The sequence below is a fragment of the Hemiscyllium ocellatum genome, chromosome 1 (assembly GCF_020745735.1).
Source record: "Hemiscyllium ocellatum isolate sHemOce1 chromosome 1, sHemOce1.pat.X.cur, whole genome shotgun sequence".
Classification (NCBI taxonomy): Eukaryota; Metazoa; Chordata; class Chondrichthyes; order Orectolobiformes; family Hemiscylliidae; genus Hemiscyllium; species Hemiscyllium ocellatum.
The window spans coordinates 15672948-15698852 of record NC_083401.1 but is presented as its reverse complement, the minus strand read 5'-3'; the positions used below and the strand labels follow the sequence as shown (position 1 = coordinate 15698852).

The following is a 25905-nucleotide window of genomic DNA, read 5'->3' as shown; positions in this document are numbered from 1 at the left end:
TGTCTCTTATTGATAATTGTCGTAGCCTGTCATTTCTGTGGCACGAATGTTAGTTGCCATTTGTCAGATGCTGGAGATCAGAGTCGCGTGTGTGGTGCTGGAAAAGCACAGCAAGTCGAGCAGTATCCAAGGAGCAGGAGAATCAACATTTTGGGCATGAGCCCTTCGTCAGGAATGAAGCTTGTGGGCCGGGAGTCTAAGAGATAAATGGGAGGAGGTGGGGCTGGAGGAAGGTAGATGAGAATGCAATAGGTAGATAAAGGTGATAGGTCAGAGAGGAGGGTGGAGCAGATGGATGGGAAAGACGATGGACAAGTCAAGAGGGCGGTGCCGAGTTAAAGGCTTGGGATAAGGTGAGGGGAGGGGAAATGAAACTGGTGAAATCCATATTAATCCTGTGGTTGCAGGGTCCCAAGGTGGAAGATGAGGCGTTCTTCCTCTGGGCTTCAGGTGGTTAGGGTTTGGCGGTCGAAGGGGCCCAGGCCCTGCATGTCCTTGGTGGACTGGGAGGGGGAGTTGAAGTGTTCGACCAAGGGGTGGTGGAATTGGTTGGTGCGGGTGTCCCAGAGAGGTTCTCTGAAACGATCTGCAAGTTGGTGCCCTTTCTCCCCCAAGTAGAGGAGACCACAGCGGGTGCAACAGATACAGTAAATGACATTTCTGGAGGTACAAGTAAATGTCTGACAAATGTAACTGTCATCTACTGCATCCATGTTTAGCACTGCTGCCTCACCCTGCCAGGGACCCAGGTTTGATTCCACCCTTGAGCCACTGTCTGTGTGGAGTTTGCACACACTCCCCATGTCTGCATGGATTTCTTCTGGATGCCCCAGTTTCCTCCCACAGTCCAAAGATATGCAGGTTAGGTGGCTTGACCATGCTAAATTTCCCATAGTGTCCAGAGATATGCAGGCCAGGTGGATTAGCCGCAGGAAATACAGGGCTACAAGGATAGGGTGGTTGGGTAGGTTTGTTTGGAATGCTGTTCGGAGGGTTGGTGTGGACTTGAAATGCAATAGCATACAAGGCTTGTAGGCTAATTAGGAAAAAGTGAGGACTGCAGATACTGGAGATCAGTCGAAGAGTTGGAAAAGTGCAGCACGTCAGACAGCATCTGAGGAACATAACCTCTTTATCAGGAAACTTTTGACTTAGCAGCCAACTGCTGGAAAATGGGATTAGCATTGGTGGATGCTCAATAACTGGTGCAGATATGATGGGCTAATGAGCCATTTTCTGTGCCATTAAAAACTCCTGATGCTCTACTGTGAATGAAAGGTCTGACCTCAGTTCGCCAAAGCTGACCATCTGCAAAACCTGCTCCGCTGAGTTCACCATCATCTTTAATCAGGAATGAAACCTCAAAGTGTGCTAACAGACCAGCCTTTACACATTCTTTGTTCAGAGACCGAGGAAATAAATGGCATAAATTTTGACTGCAGGTTTCTTTGAAATTTGCTCAAAAGTGAGTATTGAGTTCACTGTACTACACGAGTGCCACGTGCTAGGTTTGCAGGTGGTCAGCTTTGGTGAACACCTTTTCAGTTAAAAGGTCCTATAAGTGCAGAGAGAGGCTGGCTTATTCTAAGCCCCATCACCTCAATCATACAAGACCTGAAAAGATGTACGTGAGCTGCTGTGTCATCCCTCAAGTGACAGTGATAACACCACTTTTACTGTGGACCCAGTAACACTTTGAGATCATTCATATAGTATGCCCAAGGTGAGCTCGACACTGCATAATTTCACATTGGGATTTCAGACACTCCCAGGTAGTTGGTGATATTTAGCAGTCTTTACTGAAGGAGGTGCAAGCGAGCAGAGAACCTTGAGACTGGAAGTCAGCAACAGCTAAAGGAGTGAGTGTGCCAGGTAGTTGGCAGCACCCAGAGGAACAGGTAGATGGAAAATCTGGAGACTGGCAGTCACCAGAAGCTAGATGAGTGGGCAAGCGGAGGAGCCCAAGTTAGGCATCTCCCTATTGAAAATACTACATGTTGACATTTTATGTCTTGGGGTAAAGGACAAATTTATTGCTGAGTTAAATCAGTAAGTGGTGATTAGGTGAAACCTTAAATTTTTTACAAAATTATAATTAATTTCAGGGCAAAAAGGATATCTGTTTGTGGGAGACCTATTAGGAAAATACAGTCAAATATTAACATTGCAGGAAAATCATGAGTTGATTGATTGGAGAGTAACAGCTATTAGGGATAGTGTGTAAAGCACTGAAATTGATTGGATTGCTTGCAGTGTGGAAACAGGTCCTTCGGCCCAACAAGTCCACACACCGACCCTCCAAAGAGCAGCCCATCCAGACCATTCTCCTACATTTACCTCTTGCCAATTTAGCATGGCCAGTTCACCTAACCTGCACAATTTCGGACTGTGGGAGGAAACCGGAGCACCCAGAGGAAACACACGCAGATGCGGGAAGAATGTGCAAACTCCACACAGGCAGTTGTCTGAGGTGGGAATTGAAGCCGGGTCTCTGGCACTGTGAGGCAGCAGTGCTAACCACTGTGCCACCGTGCCAACCATATGCTGAGGATGTCATGAATTACAAGTGGTTAGAGTCATATAGATGTACAGCATGGAAACAGACCCTTCGGTCCAACCTGTCCATGCCAACCAGATATCCCAACCCAACCTAGTCCCACCTGCCAGCACCCAGCCCATATCCCTCCAAACTCTTCCTATTCATATACCCATCCAAATACCTCTTAAATGTTGCAATTGTACCAGCCTCCACCACATCCTCTGGCAGCTCATTCCATACACGCACCACCCTCTGTGTGCAAAGTTGGCCCTGAGGTCTCTTTTATATCTTTCCTCTCTCACCCTAAACCTATGCCCTCTAGTTCTGGACTCCCCGACCCCAGGGAAAAGACTTTGTCTATTTAGCCTATCCATGCCCCTCATAAGGTCACCCCTCAGCCTCTGACACTCGGGGGAAAACAGCACCAGCCTGTTCAACGTCTTCCTATAGCTCAAATCCTCCAACCCTGACAACGTCCTTGTAAATCTTTTCTGAACCCTTTCAAGTTTCAGAATATCTTTCCGATAGGAAGGAGACCAGAATTGCATGCAATATTCCAACAGTGGCCGAACCAATGTCCTGTACAGCCGCAACCTGACCTCCCAACTCCTGTACTCAATACTCTGGCCAATAATGGAAAGCATACCAAACGCCGCCTTCACTATCCTATCTGCCTGCAACTCCACTTTCAAGAAGCTATGAACCTGCACTCCCAAGGTCACTTTTTTCAGCAACGCTCCCTAGGACCTTACCATTAGTATGAGAGTTACTTTGATGGCAAACATGGGCTATCAGTATTCATCTGATATTAATCAAGTGATTTTAAAGAGATCAAATGCTGATCTAAAATGGCTGTGGTGATCACCTAACCACTGATTATGGCAAGTGTAGGGAAGTTGTACAGAATGCACTAAAGAGAGACTCTGAAACCAGACGACTAAAGAAATTTGAATGATAGGTTCACCTATTTAAATTAGATGCAAATTGCTTGTGGAATATTCAGCTTGGCATAAAACTGAGCTGCATTCAGGGATATGCTACCAAACTATATTTTAGTAGGTTGCTTAACAGAGTGAAGGAAAATTGGATTTGCAACAACAGGACCTGGAAGGCTTGGTCTAACTTGTCACCCAATATCTTGGCTCTGAAAAAGCACCTGGAGAAAAGTGCAATTCATCAAGAACTCCTGAATTCCATAAATTTCACAACAACTGAGGAAAGGAGACAACATTAAACAGTCACGAACTGTTTCACTTTCACAACTCAAGGACATGAAGAAGTTTAAACTCCATTTGTCTTTTTATTTCAGTTCATAGTCTCTTCCCATCCCCCGCCCCAATCATTTTTGATCTAGTTAACTGAGTTCTAATTGAATTGTGATAGCTGCGTGCGAAAAGGAAGTAATATTTGTTGGGACCAGCCAAAAATACATTTTAAGAAGGGAGCAGATTCCCTTTTATTCACCTTGTGACAAGATGCAGCAAGTAATTAGAACACCTCATGATATGGGGAATTGAGTATATAAGTAGGAAGGTTATTCTTCAATTATACTAGATTTTGGTCAGACCACATCTGGAATACTCTGCAGTATTGGTTTCCTTAAGGCCAAATATAAATGCATTGGATTCCAGTTGGAGCAGGTTTTACTAGACTAATTCGTTAAATAGTCAAGTTGAGGAGAGGCTGGACAAGTTAGATTTTATATCCGCAAAGTTTTAAAAGAGTAAGAGGCAATTGGTTGAAGCATGTAAGGTTGTGACAATTCTTGACTGGTTTAGTTTTCTTTCTTCCTTCATGGGATGAGGGCTGGTTTAGCAGCATTTATTGCCCATCCCTAATTGTGCAGAGGGCAGTTTAAGAGTCGATGACGTTGCTGTGGGTCTGGAGTCACATGTAGGCCAGACCAGGTAAGGATGGCAGTTTCCTTCCCTAGAGGACATTACTGGACTAGATGGGTTTTTTCCAACAATCAACAATGGATTATTGTCATCATTAGACTCTTAATTCCAGATTTTTATTGACTTCTAATACCACCATCTGCCGTTTTGGCATTTGAGCCTATCCCTCTCCCTGTGTAGACTTCCAAAGGAATAAACCCTTTCCTGAATTGAGGAAAGATTTGGAAGAGCAATACAATATTGTCTCAGGATTGGATAATGTGGGCCGGGAGCACACCATCAGGCCAAGAAGCAGGAAACACAAATTACAAATTTTTAACAGATGGAAGGTGATATGAAGAAGGCCATTTCCACAGTGGCTGACAGTAACTTGGAAACCACTGCCCGCAAATATGACAGAAGCAGAGACTGTCACAACTTCAAAAGGGAATTGGACAGGCACATGAAGGAAATGATTTTTCAGGAATGGAATTGATTGGATTGCTGCATGGAGATCTGGCATGGACTTGATGGGCTGAAGTGCCTCCTTTTGACGTTATGTGATCGTATATTCCAATTTCTATTCACTTTCCTTATACAGAAGGTCAATAGACCACTCCCCTTTCCATCACTCCCACTGCCTGTAACTCCAATAGGCCAGGCCTCTTCCTATTCATTTCCACTGCCTGTAACTCCCCACATTACAGAGAATGTTTCCTAATGTGAGAAAATCTCAAACTAAGGAGTCACTGTTTAAAATAAAACAAATGAGAGTTTTTTTTTACTCTAAGGATCATGAATCTTTTGAACACTTCCTCAAAAGGTGGTGGAAACAAAGTCCTTGAATAAGCAAAGGATTGAAAGGTTATCCAAGGTTAGCAGAAACATGAATTCAAATCAGCTATGATCATCTTGGATGGCCAAGCAGGATTGGGATTGAGTGATCCAATCCTGTTCCTAATTACGAAGTATGAACAACGTGCAGGATCAGTAATACAACTTCAAACGTGAGTCCACAGTGTGCATGAAGTGGTCTTTGTAAGGCTCTGATTGTCTTACCAAAGGCAGTTCAGTAAGGTTGGAGTCTTTGTTAGTTTGAAAATTGGGTTTCTCATCAACAGCTGGTTATGTTGTTTCAAGAGAAATTCTTGGAACATCTGCTTAACATTGAACAGTTTCAGGATTGTGCAGTTTTGAATGTGAAGGAGAATTGACGCCGAGTATAGATCCTTTGGCTGCAGTTAACTTTGTAATAATGGATGCATAATTTCTTTAGAGTTTAAATTGTGGGGTTTACTCTTGTGCATTTGAACTTCTTGGTGCGATTTGATATTCATCACTAAGAATCTGTTGACACCTTTGAAATGATGTTCTAAAAGGGCATAATATAGAGCAACCAGCTGTACCCTGTCTTGTATTGTGACAGGCACATCTTTCACAGGATTTTCTCTTTGCTCTGATACAAACTGAAGGGCAGTCGGCGCAAGAGGTGATTTCCTATCACACAGGTGCTGGCAATCCGAGCCCCTCAGTCAACGTTCTGTGTTCAAGCAACCAAATTAGAACCAGTCAGTGAGGATCCAGACAGACCGCATCACAAACAGATTCATAAACGTAAGGGGAACTACTAATGCATTTAATTGGCAAACGGAGATCAATAGAATCTCTCAACCTGTTGCCTTCACTCCAAACTGAGGTGCCTGGTGTTACAACATTCTCTGTAAGGATAGCATCAAGCTATGTGACTAATCTAATCACTTTTGACAAATGAGGTTTTCCCAAAGAAGGGCTCATGCCCGAAACGTCGACTCTCCTGCTCCTTGGATGCTGCCTGACCTGCTGCGCTTTTCCAGCAACACATTTTCAGCTTTTCCCAAAATTAGACCTGAATTCACTCTTTCAGAACTAACACTGTGGATGCTAGGCTGTCATATTTAAAGCATAAAATATTAACTGTGTCTCAACATCTTCTGGAGTTCACTGCACAGCCCGTAATTTACACAGCAAGAGCCCATAAACAGCAATGAGGTAAATGACTAGAGGATCATCTTTGTGTTGCTATAGCTTCAGTCCTACTCCCTTTATCACTCCACTCTCTCGAGAATAGGGAATGTTGTCTGTTTGTTAGATTGGAATCTGGCATCTAAATCCACAGTCTTATCACTCAGGTAAGGCTGATTTCTAAAAAAAACGGTCCCAGACTTTAAGCAGACTGGAATTGGAAAGTGCTGAGGATTAGATAGGCCAAATCTTTTCTAGCTTAATAAATTAGAAGTATTGGGAATCCTCAAATATAATGATATAAACTGATCCTTCAATAATTGTAGTAATTAATCCAGAGTTTATTTTTCTTGGGTATTTAGATTAGATTAGATTACTTAGTGTGGAAACAGGCCCTTCGGCCCAACAAGTCCACACCGACCCGCAGAAGCGCAACCCACCCATACCCCTACATTTACCCCTTACCTAACACTACGGGCAATTTAGCCTGGCCAATTCACCTAATCTGCACATCTTTGGACTGTAGGAGGAAATCGGAGCACCCGGAGGAAACCCGCGCAGACACGGGGAGAACATGCAAACTCCACACAGTCTGTCGCCTGAGTCGGGAATTGAACCCGGGTCTCAGCCGCTGTGAGGTAACAGTGCTAACCACTGTGCCACCGTGCTGCCCACTGCCACCGTGCAGCCCACGGGTATTCTATCAGTATTTATGCCTCCTGACATTCCTTCTCTTTTTGAAACATTTGCTCTTGGATTACGATGTGTATCGGTAAATTTGTTTCTTATTTCACGTTGCCCAGTGCTAATTGGCATTCTTGGACATTGAATCAACCAGGGAGTATATATTGGGAGTCACACCAGATGTAATGTTTTCTAACCTACATAAATGAATTACAGTCCAGCACTACTTAGGAATTAATGTAGCATGCTTACTTGGGAAGTCCAATAAGGTCATCCCTACCTTTAGAGGCGCAAGTAGGAAATCTCATCTTTCCTGATTTGATGTAACAGCAACCAAGAATAATGAAGCCAAATATGAGCCATGTATTAACCAATTCCAAAACTAACGACCATGCAGTAAAGTCTCATTGTCATGCTGAGTCATTCTAATGGAGCAGAACTTCTTTCAACTTGTAGTGCTTGCTATTGGTTCTACCTAGTTGGATCTGACCTTAGGAACATTGACCTATCGACACCCCTTACTGCTCCCTCATGCAGCAATGTCATTGCTGGTGTTTATGAACTCCACCAGCCTAGCCCAGTCCAGCTGAGGAATAGGTTTCTGATGGATAGCAGAGCACAAAAACAAAGCCTTGCACTGCCTGCAGATGTGCTGTGTTTTCAGCCATGCAACTCAGTTTTCTACATGCACAGATGTCCCACTGTTGCCAAATTCATCCCATTGCCAATTCCACGAATTCAATGGAAACAGGTTGCAGAACCATCTCATACGCACACTGATTAAAACTCATGGATTCGTGCACTTCATCTTCCATTTAGGTGCTATTATCTGTCATCAGCTCTTTTCTGACTTTGGCATTTTACCAGTTATTTATTTATAGAACTTTTTTTATTACAGTTAGAACAGATTAGCAAGGAAGACGTCACGTATTTACAACACACGCAAGTTTGTGTTATAGTTTTTAAATCCCTGTTAAATCAGCTATTTTGTTTCCCGCAGAAGAGAAATATTTCATGGCAAGCAAGGGTTATTCGCTGAACAAAAATCAACTGTATTGAATTACTACTTACATGGGCTTACATCACAGTATTTAGCCTTTTACCACATGAAATGAATTCCAGCCTTTAGCATCATGTAATTAAGTTTGGCATGATTATGCGAGACAAATTGTGGAATAATGCTTCTTTTAGTTCCCAAACCACAGTGTTCAGATGTCTCTTACCTTAATAAGTATGTACTAATCAGAGCGTGACTGCCTGGTTAGTCTTGCTACAGGGGGGGCGGAAGATTGCCTTTCAGAGCCATTGTAATAGTATGTGGAGTTTCAGAAACTGTGGCCAAAGCCAGCACACAACCCTAATACATAATAGGCCATATTACAGCGCAAAATTTACTACAGCTCAACCTTGGAGTGTGCCATTGCACCAAGATTAAAAACAATTTTTAAAAAAATTGAAAATGTCTTTTCCCTAATTTCATTTTTCTTGTTTACTCCACCCCTGCCTTAGTTTCATTTGTATGGCAGGTTTCACCACATCCGAATGCCCCAGAGTTATTTTACTGCCAAAGGCAAACCTTCCTTTTCCAGAAACGTAATATAGGAAAAGCACAGCTAGTTTCCAAACGTCAAACTCCGTCAAACAGCAGTGTGTACATATTGACTGACTGTGTCATCTGTTCTAGTTATAAACGATTTATTTTGTGCTTTCGATAGGAGTTTCACAGAGCATTATCGAACAAAATGTGACACCAAGCGTTGTCATTAAATCATTTGATCAAAAACCTTGAACGTCTTGAAGAAGAGAGTCGAAGTGGAAAGTCACTGCTGGCGGAGCACTCAAAATTCTGGACGAGCAAGGAGCTAGGACTGGAGGAAATACCTCCGGAGGGTATTGTCTAGAGGAAGTAGTGATGAGGAGCACTGAGACCTTGGGAGCATTTGAAAATCAAATTGAGTTTTAATTCGATTGATGAAATAACTGGAATTAAAAAGCTTGGAATCTGTTATAGTGAGCATGTAATGACTGGATTGTTATTAAAACCCATCTGTTTTGTTTGACCAGGTACTGATGTAGGTCAGTGAGAAAATGAGATTGACAGGAGAAATTGGATTGCAACACAACCAGCAGAGTTTTAGATAACCTGAAGTTTACGACAAGTAGAATGTGAGACCAGCCAGAAATGGTTTGGAATAGTCGCATCTAGAGGTGACAAGGGTATGAATTAGGGTTTCAACAGTAGATGAGCTGAGACCAGCAAAGTCAGGCGATGATACAATCTTAATAATGGCATGAGCATGACACGGGAAGATCATCTGTGGGTCACTGTGACAGAAAAGATGCAAACCAGACTGGCTTGACCTCGGACTGTTGCCATGGAAAAGAGCTTGGAGCTAGGGACTGCAAACAATATTCGGTCCTCTCTGGTGGAGGAAACTACTGTTACCCAATGCTGGATGACAGCTTTGTCCTCTGATAATGTAGTGATGTTGGAGGAGTCAAGAGAAATGGTGGCAAAATAGAGCTCTGTGTTGTCAATCTGAATTTAAAGGTAACATTGTGTGCCTTCAGATGTTGGCAGGAGATGGAGTGTAGCTGAGAAATAGGATGGCAAGGATTTGTGATGGGGTGTGAGGGAAGAGGTTGGGCGGGGAGGTGAGGAGCCATTGCAAGTGGTTCTCTGATAGCAATTAGTTGAGAACAGAACCAAGTGAGAATGGTGCTGCCCAGCCTGCCAATGTAGGAGAGATATTCGATGAGGCTAGTGTGGTCACCCACAGTGCGCACTGCAGACACTTCAACAAAGGTGAGGTTTTCGCTGTCATGGGATGTCGTGAAAAACCCAACAAAGGGGTTAGCAAATCAATTTGGAATGATCTTCACTGTTCAATCTGGGTAAAATAGGCAAATCCATTTAAAGGAGCCATCAGTGATTCTTCCCTCCCCTTTTCAATTATTTCCTGCAATGCTCTAACATCTAGCACTGAGGTAAGGCCAAACAGTGAGCATCAGTGATATATTATCTGAAGGTGCCACAGCGCTGTGTTTGGACATTAGTGTCACTGAACCTATAGTTTCAGGGGTCTCAGCTAGTGATCCGCAGATACAAATTAAAATCTCATTACACAACAAGCTATTTTATTTCAATGTATGAAATAACTCTGGAATTAAAAAGCTTAGAATCAATGATGATGAGCATGTCATAAAAGCTCATCTGCTTTACTAATGCCCTTGAAGGAATGGGATCTGTTGTCTGTCCACTGTCTTCTCACCGGCTACTAATAACCCTCTGAAATGGTCAGGCAAGCTTTCTAATTGTATTTGAGGTGGCTAACTACATTTTCTCAATTACAATTACAATGGGATATAAATGTTGGTCTTATCGGGTGACCCCAATGTTGTGAATTTAAACAAAATTACCTCATTTTTCTTGTCTTTCTGCGCTCTCTCTCAAATATTTTTGCTCTTGCTGTGTAACTTGTATGCTAGCTCACAATAACTGAGGGGCCATTGTAGACTCACTACGTCATGATATGGGGCGGGAAGGAGCACCAGTCTGATGGTTGAGTGTAATTAGAGTTATGTAATTTTTTTTGAATATGTCAGAGGAATGTATCAGAGGAGCAAAATGAATTTTTTGTGCTTTGAGTTTGATATAAGTTAGAAGATTAGATTAGATTAGACTTAGTGTGGAAACAGGCCCTTCGGCCCAACAAGTCCACACCGACCCGCCGAAGCGAAACCCACCCATACCCCTACATTACCCTTACCTAACACTACGGGCAATTTTTTAGCATGGCCAATTCACCTGACCCGCACATCTTTTGGACTGTGGGAGGAAACCGGAGCACCCGGAGGAAACCCACGCAGACACGGGGAGAACGTGCAAACTCCACACAGTCAGTCGCCTGAGTCGGGAATTGAACCCGGGTCTTCAGGCGCTGTGAGGCAGCAGTGCTAACCACTGTGCCACCGTGCCGCCCACAAGATGTTTTGGCAATTGAATTGTAAGCATTTTCTGTCATGAATTCAATCGTAATTTGAACATTGTGTTTGACTAGTTGGCAGCACAGCTATGAGCAGATAGACTAAGATGAGTTTTAGTATCGAGTTAGTATTCTCAAATTGTGTCCTTTGCTAAATTGAATTACGTTTCAATCTGCTAGACTTCTATAACTTGAGCAGAGATCAGCTTGAATGGTTTGGATTAAAGAAGCACCAGAGGCCAAATCAGAGGCACTAGAAGGGGATGGCCATTGCAAGTGACTCTTTGGCAGTGTTTAGTTAAGAGTGGAACCAAGTGAGAGTAGTCGGACAACATTGGAAAGATGTTAGAGGCGGCTGTTATGATCATTCACATCCAGCTCTGAGGATTAGACCCCGGTCTTGGTTCAGCATGTCCATTCAGTCCTGTGAAGAGCGGAGCCTCTATCCACTCCTTTTTAAAGCCACTTTCAGAAAGAGCTGGATCTTCATACTTCCTATGGCCTGAGAACCTGGCCTAACCCTTATGACTGATTCGCCCTCCAGTTAAGAGCCTCAGAAGTGAAAAAGTGGGTTCTAGATCCAGACTTCAAAGATGAAATGAAAGATCTTTGAAAATATTGCCAGATTGGTCCTCTTACAGCAAATGGCAAGAGATAGTGGGAGAGAAAGCAATATATGACCACTCCCGTCGACCTAATTAATGCTCAACACCAAACGTCCCTGTATTGTAGAGCTGACTGGAGCCTGTATTAACTACTGTAAACCCCCTCTTGCCCACATTCTGTCGACCATCTTACAGCTCTCACTTAGCACTGGACAATACCACTAGGCACAATCTTGGCATTACAGCTGGGATTCCATGATTGTGACCCTTGGGTTTTCAACATAAATGCCTTCCACATGTCATCTGACATGTGAAGGAATTCCAAAGTGAAAGGGGCAGGAAATTTTGACAAAGAGCTTGAACCCTGGTGGAAATGGCGTATTGTTTTTGAAATAAACTATTCCTGTTGGTCACGTAGCAGTTCATGCCGCAGTTCTTTGAAGACTTAAAATCTACCGTGCTGGCCGTAAGCCAACTTCCAAGGGATTTGAATGTGGTTTCTGTATCCTATAATAACGTTGCCTTTGATCTGACTGATGTAAGAAGACATTGATGTGATGTATTCATTTACAATTGGATTTTTTTGTTGTTGTTAATTCTCAAGGCTCTTCATTACTTTGCTTTTTTTTTCAAAAGGGAAAGAATCATTAATTTACTCGTTCAGGTGAGTGATGACCATATTAGGGAATGGAATGCCTTTTGTCTCCTGGCATCCAGTGTCTGGAGTTTTTGTTGGGTCAGGTATAACACAGGCCACAATGAATTGCAGACAAGCTTCTCAACTCAAGAATTAATGGTCTTTTTGCAATTTGTTTTTTTTATTATTATTGAGGAAACTCTTGTGAGGGACGAGGGGCAGTGGTGTAGGGGACTTATAATGAAAATTTAACAAGTGTAGTGGACGATATGTCAGAGTTTGTTGACAATAAGGTTGAGCTTTGAAATCATAGATTGTAGTAGGTGGGGTATTTTAAGGGAGAAGTTTTGAGATGCCGAAAAACTGTTGAGTGGAAAAGAAGTTTTGATGCTTGATTTCAACTCTGAGGATCACTGAAGGCTAAGAATTTTTATTTTAGATCAGAGTGGTTCTGGAAAAGCACAGCAGGTCTAGCAGCATCCTGAAACCTGAAGAAGGGCTTTTGCCCAAAACGTTGATTTTCCTGCTCCTCGAATGCTGCCTGACTTGCTGTGTATTTTCAGCATCACTCTGATCTAAACTCTGGTTTCGAGCATCTACAGTCCTCACTTTTGCGTAAGAACTTTATTGTCTTAGGAACTGGAGAGGATAGGAAATGGAAGCAGATTGCATGTAGAATGGATAAAACCAAGCACAACTAATGTTAAGTAAGATCCACTTTTAATTGCATCTTAAAGTTTACATCAATTTTGGAACTCGCCAAACAAGATCAGCATATCTCTAATATTATTCATGCTGTGGATTAGTGGTTGTTGGCAACAAAACTGAATTTGAAAATCAGAATGTTGCGTCGTAGAGTCATAGAGGTGTCCAGCATGGAAACAGACCCTTCAGTCAACTCACCCAGGCTAACCAGTTATCTTAAATTAATCTAGTCCCATTTGCCAGCATTGGGCCCATATCCCTCTTAAACCCTTCCTATTCATATACCCATTCGGATGCCTTTTAAATGTTCAAATTGTACCAGCCTCTACCACTTGGGGTGTTAGGGAAGCAGGATTTGTTGTGAGCTATGGCAAGGGCAGCAGAGTTTTCAATGACTTCAAATTCACTGAAGGTACAATGCAGGAGAGTGCCCAGGAGTGTGTAGGAATAGAGTCTGAAGGTAACATGAGCGTGGATGAAGGTTTCCTTAACAAATGAGCTTAAAAGGGGGTCAGAGCCAAGCAATGTTACAGTCTGAGCATCTTATTTTAGGAAGTTAAATTCCTGGAGAGAGTGCAAAGGAGATTTACTAGCATGAGGGATTTTAGATACAAGGAAAGATTAGAGAAATTGGGCTTGTTCTCCATGGAGCAGAGATGATTAAGAGATTACTTTATTGAGGAGTTCAAAATTAAGAACAATTTTGACAAAGCAAAGGAAGTTATTGTGTTTCCAACTGTTGGTCTGTCTGTAAATGGACTATCTCCATCAATTTGATGTCAAACGCTTATCCCAGGATTAAATATTGTCATTGTTTGTGAACTGATTGACTTCATCCCAGATATTTGCCCAAGAAAGGGGTCAAATCGTAGAACCGCAGAATTTTGCAGTACAAAAGAAGGCCATTCAACCCATCGTGTCTGTACGAGCTCCTGAAAGAGCTACCCAGCTAATTCCAGTCTCTAGCCCCACCTCTCTAGCCCCCTTAAAATCATCACTTTCAAGTATATATCCAGCTCTCTTTTGAAACCTCTGTTAGAATCCACCTCTTCTACTTTCCCAGGCAGCGTGTTCCAAATCCTTTAAACTCTGAGCAAAGAACATTCTCTTCATCTTACTCCTAACTCTCTTGGTGACAGTCTTGAAATTGTAACCCCCGAGTTATAGACATACAAACAAGTGAAATCAGTAACTTTCTTTATCCAATCAAAATTGTTCATAATTTTGAACACCTCGATAAGGTCACCTCTTATTCTTTTCTGCTCCAAGGGGAATTTCTCTAAACTTACCTTTTGTTTAAAATCCTTCATTCCTGGTGTCATCCTAGTAAATCTCTTTGCACACTCTCCAGGGCTGTAATATCTTTCCTTAAACAAGATGCCCAAAACTGAACACACTACTCCTAATGTGGTCTGACCAATGATTTGTTGAGATGTAGAATCATATCCTTGCACTTCAAACTCTTCTGTAGTGAGTGACGAGAATGTGAGTTTGCAAAAAAATACATAAAATATACTTTTTCTTTAACATCTTCATCCTGTGAATGAATGCTGTGTAGGACCCAAAGGGCATTTAAGAGTCAACCACATTGCCGTGAGTCTGTAGTCACATATAGACTAGACCAGATGAGGATAGCAGTTTGCTTCCCTAAAGGGCATTAGTGAACCAATTAGGTATTTCTGACAATTGTTAGTATATTCATGGTCATCATTAAACTCTTAATTTCAGATTTTTATTGAAGTTAAATTCCACTATCTGCCATGACAGGATTCGAACCTGAGTCTCTGGATTAACAGTCAAGTGATAATATCACAATGCCAACACCTCCCCTCTTATAGCACAGAAACACCTCATTGAGATCAACCGACCTGTTATATCAAATTAAAGACGTGGAGCAACGAAAATAAATCAAAACAGAGAGCACCAGTAGGCCATCTGGCTTTTCAAACCTGCCCCAACATTCGATATGATCATAATTTATTTCAATGCCATATTCCCAATTTCTCCCTATATCCCTCGATGCCTTTAATATGTAAAAAATATCTAGTGACTCAGTTACGATAGCCGTCCATGGTTTTGAATTCCGTATGTTGGCCACTAACAAAAACGGTCGTATTTACAATGTGCTTCTTTATACTATTGGATGTCTGAAAATGTTTCTCAGCCTGTGACAGACTTTGTCAGCATAGTTAAGGTAACAGTACGGGTAAATGTCCACATACTTTATTTAATCCAAACAGCATATTCTATTGCTCCAGGGCATTGGCAATGAGAAAAGGTTAAAAAGACTAGAATTGTTTTCACTGAAAAAATGGCAGCTGAGAGGAGATTTGAAAGAGGTCTACAGCATTTGAGAGGCATAGATAAAGTGGATAGTCAGAGGCTTTTTCCCCAGGGTTGAAATTTCACTTACAAGGGGACACAGCTTCAATGTGAGAAGGGGAAAGTTTAAAGGAGATGTACGAGGGAAGTTTTCCCACAGAGTGGTCGGACCCTGGAACGCACTGCCAGAAGAGGTGGTGGAAGCGGGCACATTGGAGACATTTAAGAGGCATCTGGATGGTTACATGAATAGGGAGGGAATAGAGGGAAACGGACCGATTTTTGGTTTAGTTAGGGTATGATGGTGGGCACAGGCTTGGAGGGCCAACGGGCCTGTTCCTGTGCTGTTCTTTTGTTCAGATTTGTATTGCTCGACTTGGTGCAATTCAAAGCCAATTGATGATAGTCGGCTAAATGAGAATTAGATGAGCTCCTTTCAGGATTTGGAAAACTTAAATTAGGCCCAAAACCTGCTCAAGAACCGTAATGAAGAAAGGTCGGCTAGCTTCCTCGTCTCCTGCTCCATCTCAGAGGTCTTAAAGCCTAATCTAACACCTTTTTGTGTGATCTCGGGATGGATCAGCAATTGAACTTGTCTATCTTTTTTGAGGTTCAATTTCCAGTTGGTATTATTTTCGCTGACTGAGCCTTGAAAAGTACTTGAATATAATTCTTAAATTTTCAATCTACGTGCCATTTGCTTGATTCTTCATTCTTCTAGCTCCCATCCATATGATTCAGTCCCTCATCACTGGAACCATTCTTACAAAAGTGAAGTCTCTTATTTCTTATATTCATACATGCTGTCTTGAATGGCCTCTTCTCTGATACAGTTCTGAAAAATGTAAGGAGATTACCTTGGAGAAAACTTTCTGGAAGCCAGGTGTAACCTTTGGGGCCACAAAGGATGCAGAAGAACTTTTAAGTAGGTATATTCTGAGGACCAGTGGAACCCAATCATTGCTGCTTTTTGTGTGGATTAGGATTGTTCAGTTGTGACCTGTTATTTTATTATGGTATGTTGCAAATTTGGCACTTGCTGTGTGGTATATTCTTTTTACGTATCTCCAGAACCAGATGCTTAATGGAAGTCAGGTTCATAGTTTGAAAAGCTGTTTGACCGTGATGTTCAGTTGCTTGTTCTTTGTCATGTGAAATAAACCAACACTGTTTGTCTCTACCTTTTGACAGACTCCTGATACAAACCGAAAACAGGAAGACAAATCAAAAGAAATGAAATCTGCCAAGGTTTCGCCCACTGTCGATGAAATAAAAACCAAACTGAAGACCATGGTCGAGAAGGTATCCACTTCTTTTATTCAAAGGTGTCGATGGCTTAGTTCATTTTGTTCTGAGGAAATCTGTTAAAATTCATTCAGGAGCAAAATACTGCACATATTAGAAATCTGAAATATAAATGCTGGCAGGGCCTGAAACAAATGCATTTTCTCTCCACATTTTCTGCAACCTTCAGGTTGGGTCACAAGATTTATGTTTCTTTTTGACAGATTGTTGCTATGTAAAAGTCAGAGTGCAAATAAGAATCAGAATCCCCACACTGAGGAAGCAGGCATTCGTCTCAGTGAGTCCAGGCTGACCCCGCTAGAAAACATCCCACTCAGACCCCCCCCCTCTGACTTTTCTCTTTGACTTCCCCTTTTGCTATCTTTTCCTCTGGATTTCCTCCGGGTGCTCCGGTTTCCTCCCAGGTCCATAGGCGGCAGGTTGAAAATGCAATGTTACAGGAATGAGGTAGAGGGGATGTTTTCTAGCGGGGTCGGCCTGGACTCACTGAGCCGAATGGCCTGCTTCCTCAGTGTGGAGATTCTGATTCTGATTTGCACTCTGATGCTGTCCCATTCATGTTCTCCACAGCACTCTGTCACCCATTCACTCCCAACACTTAATCACTCTGCCACATGCTGCATTTCTTTGATAAGTCTTATCTTTTATATGTGTGTTCTATATTTAGATTCTGTTTTAGTACAAAACTGAGCCCATTCAGTAAGGTGCAAAAAATACTTCACTTTCTGTGACACTGACTTGGTTTATTCTACTTCCCAGGGACAGCACCTACCGAAGACAAAACAGAAGTTTCAAAACTTTATACAAAGCTCATTACGATTTGGAGACCAAAAAGTGAGTACCTAAAAGAGAATTTGAAAGAAGTGTTAGTCCTGACCGTAGAATGCTTTGGTGAATGCTTTTTATATTCATATATGGCATATGGGCATCATTGGCCATTTATCACACATCTATAATTGCATTGGAGAAGTGGCTGCTGCAGTCCTTAGGTATAAGGACACCCACAGTGGCGTTAGGCAGGGAGTTCCAGGATTTTGATTCAGTCAAGATTAGAGTGGTGCTGGAAAAGCACAGCAGGTGAGGCAGCATCCAAGGAGCAGGAAAAATCAATGTTTCGGGCAAAAGCCCTTCATCAGGATTGATCCAGTGACATGGAAGCAGTAAGAATATATTTCCAACTCAGGATGGCGAATGGCTTCTGTGGGGGGCTTCTTAAGGTGGTGTTCCCATGTGTTTCCTGCACTCGTCCTTCTGGGAGTTCCTGAATCGAAAGGTGCTGCAGTTGGCTTAATTTTCCTTGTGCTCCTGAAAGGAAAAGTTGGCCTACTCTTTACACACACGTGAATATGAAGACAGCATAGCATGTAATTGAGATTAATCCTTCCACAGAACCAGATTGTTTAAATGCACACTAAGTAAGGCTCCAAATTGTTGCTTTTTTTTAGTCCCTGTAGCACCCAGCTCCTTCAGGAAAATTAGAGTCCTAGAGCTGTGCAGCATGGAAACAGACCCTTGGGTCCAACTGGTCCATGCTGGCCAGACATCCTAAACTAATCTAGTCCCATTTGCCAGCATTTCGCCTATATCACTCTAAACCCTTCCTATTCACATACCCATCCAGATGCCTTTTAAAGGTTGTGATTTTACGAGCCTCCACCACTTCCTCTGGCAGCTCATTCCATACACGTACTACCCTCTGTGTGAAAAAGTTGCTTCTTTGGTCCCTTTAAAATACTTCCCCTCTCACCTTAAACATTTGCCCTCTTGTTTTAGATTTCTCTACCCTGGGAAAAGGATCTTGGCAATTCACCCTATCCATGCCCCTCATGATTTTATAAACCTTTATCAGGTCACCCACCCCTCAGCCTCCGACACTCCATGGAAAACAGCTGCAGCCTTTTCAGTCTTTGCCTACAGCTCAAACCCTCCAACCCGGGCAACATATTGTAAACCTTTTCTGAACCCTTTCAAGTTTCACAACATTCCTTCAATAGGACGGAGACTCCAGAATTGAATTAAGGAAGCACTCTGTCTTGGCATGAAAAACGAACTCTCCAGTGCATTGCTATCTTATCACTCAGTATAACCCATGGAATTACTCCCATCATAACACTGAACAGTCCTGATTATTAAATGAGGGAGGCTTTGTGAAAACCATACAAGGCAATAGTCAAACCATGGTGGGAAAACTGAATAATTTCAGTCCCCTAATTGCCCAGAGGCCAGTTAAGAGTCAACCACATTGCTGTGGGTCTAGAATCACGAGTAAGCCAGACTAGGTAAGGATGGCTGTTTCCTTCACTAAAGTACATTAGTGGCCCAGATGGGTTTTTCTTTAGCGCACAGGACAGTTGAGGATAATTAAGTATATTCAAGGCCAAAAGACAGATTTTTAATCAGTAAGAGCATCAAAGATTATGGAGAAAAGGCAGGAAGGTGAAGTTGAGGATTATCAGGGAAAGGGAGACTGGGAAAGAGAGGGACAGATGGGCAGACACTGAGGGTCCAGTACTCTAGACTCTGCACAGTCCTTCAGCTGAGATCTAACCAGTATCTCATGTATACTCAGCAAAGAATCTCTGCTCTTACACAGTACCCCAAAAGTAGAGGTCTTGAATATTATTTAAATAGAAAAAGACAGAACAGGATAGAGGTATTTGGGAGTCCTCATCAATGTGAGGAGTTAAGATTTAGCACTGAGGCCAAATGGTGTTTTCTGTATATGTGACATAACTTGCTACTCTTGTCTTCCATGCTCCTATTAATAATGCCCAGGATTCTGAATGCTATATTAACTGCATTATTAATCTGACCGAACACTTTCAATGATTTATGTATATACCTCCAGGTCCCTCTGCTCTTGCACTCTGTTTGTGGACGTATCCTTTATTATATCCTGTCTCAACCAAAATACATTGGTTCAGACTACTTAAGCATTGAATCTCGTCTGCTATTTGTCTACTCATTCCACCCATTTGTATATGTCTGTATGAAGTTCTGTGCTCGTTTAACAACGTTTTCATAGCATTCTCAAATTTTGAAATTTGTCCCAATCACTAACGTATCACAAATGTATCCTTAAGAGCACAGGTCCATACACTGACCCCTGGGGGACTACACTAAAGGTCTTCCCCCAACACAAACAACAACTATTTAATGTTTTGAGCATAAGCCCTTCATCAGAAATGATGAACTTCTGCCCGAAACGTTGACTGTCCTGCTCCTTGGATCCTGCCCGACTGGCTGTGCTTTTCCAGCACCATTCTCTTCAACTCTGATCTCCAGCATCTGCAGTCCTCCCTTTCTCCTAACATTTATTTAACCTCAACTCTGTTTTATGTTAATCAGCCAATTGTATGTCCATTCCCTCCTCAACACCCTGGTTCATACGTCCTTTGCGCCCACGCTCCCACAGCCCCATGGTAACTTCCCCTGCGACAGAAGTTGTAACACCTGCCTACTTACCCCATCCCCCCTCCATATCCAAGGGTCCAAACATACCTTCCAGATGAAGCAGCAATTTACCTGCACTTCTCATAATCTAATCTACTGCATTCGCTGCTCACAATGTGGACTCCTCTACACTGAGGAAACGAAGCATAGACTGGGTGACCACTTTGTAGAAGATCCACATTCTTCCTGCCAAGAAGACCCTGATCTTCCATTTGCCTGCCACTTTAACACACTAGCCTGTTTCCTGACCAACATCTCTGTCTCAGGCTTGCTGCAGTTCTCCAGCAATGCTCAACACAGGCTGGAAGAACACCAACTCATTTCCTGCTTGGGGAACCCTACAGCCTTCTGGATTCACTATACAGTACAACAGTTTTAGGGCCTGAACTCCACCATGTCATAGAGACATAAAGTTATACAGCACGAAAACAAACCCTTTGGTCCAACAAATCCATGCTGAGTTATCCTAAATTAATCTAGTCCCATTTGCCAACATTTGGCCAATATCCCTCTAACCCTTCCTATTCATGTAACCATCCAAATGCCTTTTAAATGTTGTCATTGTACCAGCCTCCACCACTTTTCCAGCATGGCAGCTCAATCCATACATACACCACCTCTTGCATGAAAAAGTTGCCCCTTAGGTCCCTTTAAACTACTTCCACTCCCTCACTAAACCTATGCCCACTAGTTCTAGACTGCCCAACCAGGAAAAAGACCTTGTCTATTTACATAATCCATGTGCCTCATGATTTTATAAACTTCTGTAATGTCACCCCTCAGCCTCTGACACTCCAAGGAAAACAGCCAGCCTATTCAAGACTCTCACTATAACTCATAAACCCTCCAATCCTGGCAACATCCTTTTAAGGTTCACCGTATCCTTCCGAGAGGAGGGGGACCAGAATTGCACACACTATTCCAAAAGTGGCCAAACCAATGACCTGTACAACATGACCTCCCAATCCCTATGCTCTGACTAATAATAAAAAGCATACTAAAAACCTTCTTCACTATCCTGTCTACCTGTGACTCCACTTTCAAGAAGCTATGAACCTGAACTCCAAAGGTTTCTTTGTTCAGCAACACTCCCCAAGAACTTACCATTAAGTGTATCAGCCTGATTTGCCTTTCCAAAATGCTGCACCTCACATTTATCTAAATTAAACTCCATCTGCCACTCCATTGGCCCATCTGATCAAGATTTTGATGTACTCTGAAATAATGTTCTTCACAGTCCACTATACCTCAAATTTAGGTATCATCCACTGACACCCTCTTTCGACTGACTGAACTGGTCCTCACCCTGAACAACTTTTTCTAATCCTCCCACTTCCTCCAAACCAAAAGAGTTGCCATGGGCACCCGCATGGGCCCCAGCTATGCCTGCCTCTTCGTAGGATATGTGGAACAGTCCATCTTCCGCAACTACACTGGCACCACCCCCCACCTTTTCCTCCGCTACATCGATGACTGTATCCGCGCTGCCTCGTGATCCCACGAGGAGGTTGAACAGTTCATCCACTTTACCAACACCTTCCACCCCGACCTCAAATTCACCTAAACTGTCTCAAACTCCTCCCTCCCCTTCCTAGACCTTTCCATTTCTATCTTGGGCGACCGAATCAACACGGACATTTACTATAAACCGACTGACTCCCACAGCTACCTGGACTACACCTCCTCCCACCCTGCCCCCTGTAAAAATGCCATCCCATATTCCCAATTCTTTCGTCTCCGCCGCATCTCCTCCCAGGAGGACCAGTTCCAATACCGTACAGCCCAGATGGCCTCCTTCTTCAAGGACCGCAGATGCCCCCCAGACGTGATCGACGATGCCCTCCACCACATCTCCACTTCCCGCTCCTCTGCCCTTGAGCCCCGCCCCTCCAACCGCCACCAGGACAGAACCCCACTGGTTCTCACCTACCACCCCACCAACCTCCATATACAGCGTATCATCCGCCGTCACTTCCACCACCTCCAAACGGACCCCACCACCAGGGATATATTTCCCTCCCCTCCCCTATCAGCGTTCCGAAAAGACCACTCCCTCCGTGACTCCCTCGTCAGGTCCACACCCCCCACCAACCCAACCTCCACTCCCAGCACCTTCCCCTGCAACCGCAAGAAATGCGAAACTTGCGCCCACACCTCCTCCCTTCCTTCTCTCCAAGGCCCCAAGGGATCCTTCCATATCCGCCATAAATTCACCTGCACCTTCACACACATCATGGCACGGTGGCACAGTGGTTAGCACTGCTGCCTCACAGCGCCTGAGACCCGGGTTCAATTCCTGACTCAGGCGACTGACTGTGTGGAGTTTGCATGTTCTCCCCGTGTCTGCGTGGGTTTCCTCCGGGTGCTCCGGTTTCCTCCCACAGTCCAAAAATGTGCAGGTTAGGTGAGTTGGCTATGCTAAATTGCCCGTAGTGTTAGGTAAGGGGTAAATGTAGGGGTATGGGTGGGTTGCACTTCGGCGGGTCAGTGTGGACTTGTTGGGCCGAAGGGCCTGTTTCCACACTAAGTTAAGTAATCTAATCTAATCATCTATTGCATCCGCTGCACCCGATGTAGCCTCCTCTATATTGGGGAGACAGGCCGCCTACTTGCGGAATGCTTCAGAGAACACCTCTGGGACACCCGGACCAACCAACCCAACCATCCTGTGGCTCAACACTTTAACTCCCCCTCCCACTCCATCAAGGACGTGCAGGTCCTTGGACTCCTCCATCGCCAGACCATAACAACACGACGGTTGGAGAAAGAGCGCCTCATCTTCTGCCTAGGAACCCTCCAACCACAAGGGATGAACTCAGATTTCTCCAGTTTCCTCATTTCCCCTCCCCCCACCTTGTCTCACCGAATCCCTCGAACTCAGCACCGCCTTCCTGACCTCTCCGCCCCCACCCCACTCCGGCCTATCACCCTCACCTTGACCTCCTTCCGCCTATCATATCTCCATCGTCCCTCCCCCAAGTCCCTCCTCCCTACCTTTTATCTTAGCCTGCTGGACACACTTTCCTCATTCCTGACGAAGGGCTTATGCCCGAAACATCGAATTTCGTGTTCGTTGGATGCTGCCTGACCTGTGCTTTTCCAGCAACGCATTTTCAGCTCATACTAACTACACTTCCTCTGTTCACATCCAAATCATTTATATAAATGACAAAATGCAGTGGATACAGCACCAATCCTTGTGGCACTCCACTGGTAACAGGCCTCCAGTCTGTAAGGCAACACTCCACCACAACTCTGTCTTCAACCTTTGAACCAGTTCTGTATACAACTGGCTACTTCCTGTATTCCATGAGATCTAACCTTGCTAACCCGGCCAAACTGAGGACTGCAAATGCTGGAGATCAGAATTGAGAATGTGGTGCCGGAAAAGCACAGCAGGTCAGGCAGCATACGAGGAGCAGGAGAAACGACGTTTTGGGCAAAAGCCCTTCATCAAGAACCCTGCTAATCAATCTACCATGAGGAACCTTGTTGAATGCCCTATTTGTTCTATCATGTACTCTGTTATTGTAGACTCTGTATCTTAGCATTCTGGTTTCTCTGTTAGTTGCTTTGTACTAACTGGAATGTTGATATCTCAATCTCTGACTCCACTTTTGCAAAGTCAGTGCAATTACAGGAAGACAGTGACCTGATCATAATGTCACTGAGACACACAACCTAGAGATCCAGGCGGGTACATGAGTTCTATTCCAACTCTGGAAGCTGATGAACTTTAAAGTTCCATAAATAAACTGAAAATGCTGGTTATTAAATGTTGTTGATCATGGTGAAAATCCATATCTTTTGGGGAAGACCGTATGCTATCCTTATCTGGCCTGGTCTGGTCTGACTCTAGACCAACAATGAGGTTAACACCTAACTGCCTTCTGCCTTGTCCTGTCGAGCTACTCTATTGAAGGGCAACTGGGGAGAGTAAGAACACAAAAGCTAGGACCAAAAATAGGTGATTCAGCTCCTCGATCATGGATGATCTCATCTCAGCTTCACTTCACTCTCCTGTTCACTCCCCACAATCCTTTCACTCCTGAGCCTAGAACTGAGCTCCCATTCGAGAAAGACCCACAAGGGAACCATCCATTGTACATCTACTTTGTCAATCGCCTTCAGCATCTTGTATACCTCAGCTGGATCGCATTTCATTCTTCTAAACTCTAGTGCATACAGGCCATAACTGCTTAATCTCTCCTTCTAAAACAAGCCTTTAATCTCTGGATTAAATATAGTGAACCTTCTCTGTACTGCCTCCAATGCAGTTACATTATTCTTTAAATAATTTGGTCAAAACGATACATAGTACTCTAGATGCAGTCTCACTAGTGCCTCGCACAATTGCAACAACACTTCCCTACTTTTATACTCCATTCCTTGAGCAAGAAATGCTCAAATGCATTTTCCATCCTTATTGCCTGCTGTACCTGCATAAGAGCCTTGTGCAATTTATGCGTGAGGACACCCTGTTCCTTCTGGAGTGAGAGATTTAGAAGTTTCTCTGCATGTGACCTTGAAAGAATAAAGAAAAACAACTTGAGGTGGAGGCGGTCACTGTGATTGCTGTTATGTGCTGAACTTTGCACCAGTGAATGTTGGTGATGTGGGGCTTGATTTGTTTTAACATTTGTTCTCTTTATTTGCAGGCCATTGGAGAACTCTGGGCCTGGGGGCAGAAGTTGAAGCAGATCAAGTGAGGGATCTCGGAAAGTAGCCAATGAGCTTTTTGAATGATTCTCTCATCATTTCAGAATAGTCAATGGCCTTCCTTTGTTTTCCCAAGGGATGTTTATTTTCTTGTCAGGTCCTTCTGCTCGGCATAGTTTGCATCACGTTGACAGCCTCTAAGCTATTTTCTTTTCTCATTTCCATGAAACCGGCTGACTGCGTTGGTAAATGTTTGGTAGCTGACAAACCTCTCAGTTCTTCTAATAAAAAAGGTCAATGGTTGCCTGACCAAGTCCATTTGTAATGAATTGAAACCCAAAGACACTGAAAATATACAGCAGGTGTGTGAAGCATGTGTGAAAAGTCAGATCAAAATTTCAGAACTTTTTGGTAAACTGAAGAAGTATCTTGAACCCAAAATTCACCCCCACCCATTCCCCCCACTCACTTCTTTTGTATCAATTCTGATATACCTGCTGTGTATTTTCAGCATTGTCATTACAGATGTCTTAATATTTTCTAATCTCATTGGTTATGTAGCTCAGCAGCCAATAAACTCCATAGAACTAAAAACAAATCTAAGTAGTTTTTTTAATTAAACAATTCAGCATCCACAACTCTTAGCATGTTCACCTTGTTGTAATTATAAACTCTGTATCCTGTTCACCCTAATTCACGTGGCATGGTGTAGAAAGATAAGTCCCAGGTTTGTGACTCTGATCTGTCTGTTTGGATGATATTGGGTTGCAAGCAGTGCTGTGCTGCAGGGTAACGAGGTTGGGGAGAAAAGTCCACATTCCTCCGGTCAACTGGCCACCCTTTGCAGATACAAATGAGATTTGAGTGGACTGCTTGTCACCTTGGAATTTGCATTTCTGAAGAGATTTATTGTAGAATCGTCTGCTAAACCTGTTTTCTGAAGAGAACGCAGTGTTTTCATGCAATTCCCTACAGTGTGGAAACAGGCCATTTAGCCCAACAAGTCCACACTGTCCCTCCAAACAATATTCCACCCAGACCCATTCCCTCACCCTATTACTCTACATTTCCCCTGACTAATGCACCTAACCTACACACCACTGAACACTATGGGCAATTTAGCATGGCCAAT

At 43.3% G+C, this 25905-nt stretch overlaps 1 protein-coding gene across 1 annotated transcript in view; it reads left to right on the top strand.

Annotated features, from left to right (window-relative positions):
- Positions 1-25076, top strand: part of npm1b (nucleophosmin 1b) — a 116853-nt gene extending 91777 nt beyond the window's left edge. The window contains exons 8-10 of the mRNA XM_060828174.1: positions 16548-16658; positions 17421-17495; positions 24773-25076. Coding sequence (XP_060684157.1) covers positions 16548-16658; positions 17421-17495; positions 24773-24823 — 237 coding nt within the window. The 3' untranslated portion in view covers positions 24824-25076. The remainder of the gene's footprint in view (positions 1-16547; positions 16659-17420; positions 17496-24772) is intronic.
- The last annotated feature ends 829 nt before the right edge of the window (positions 25077-25905 follow it).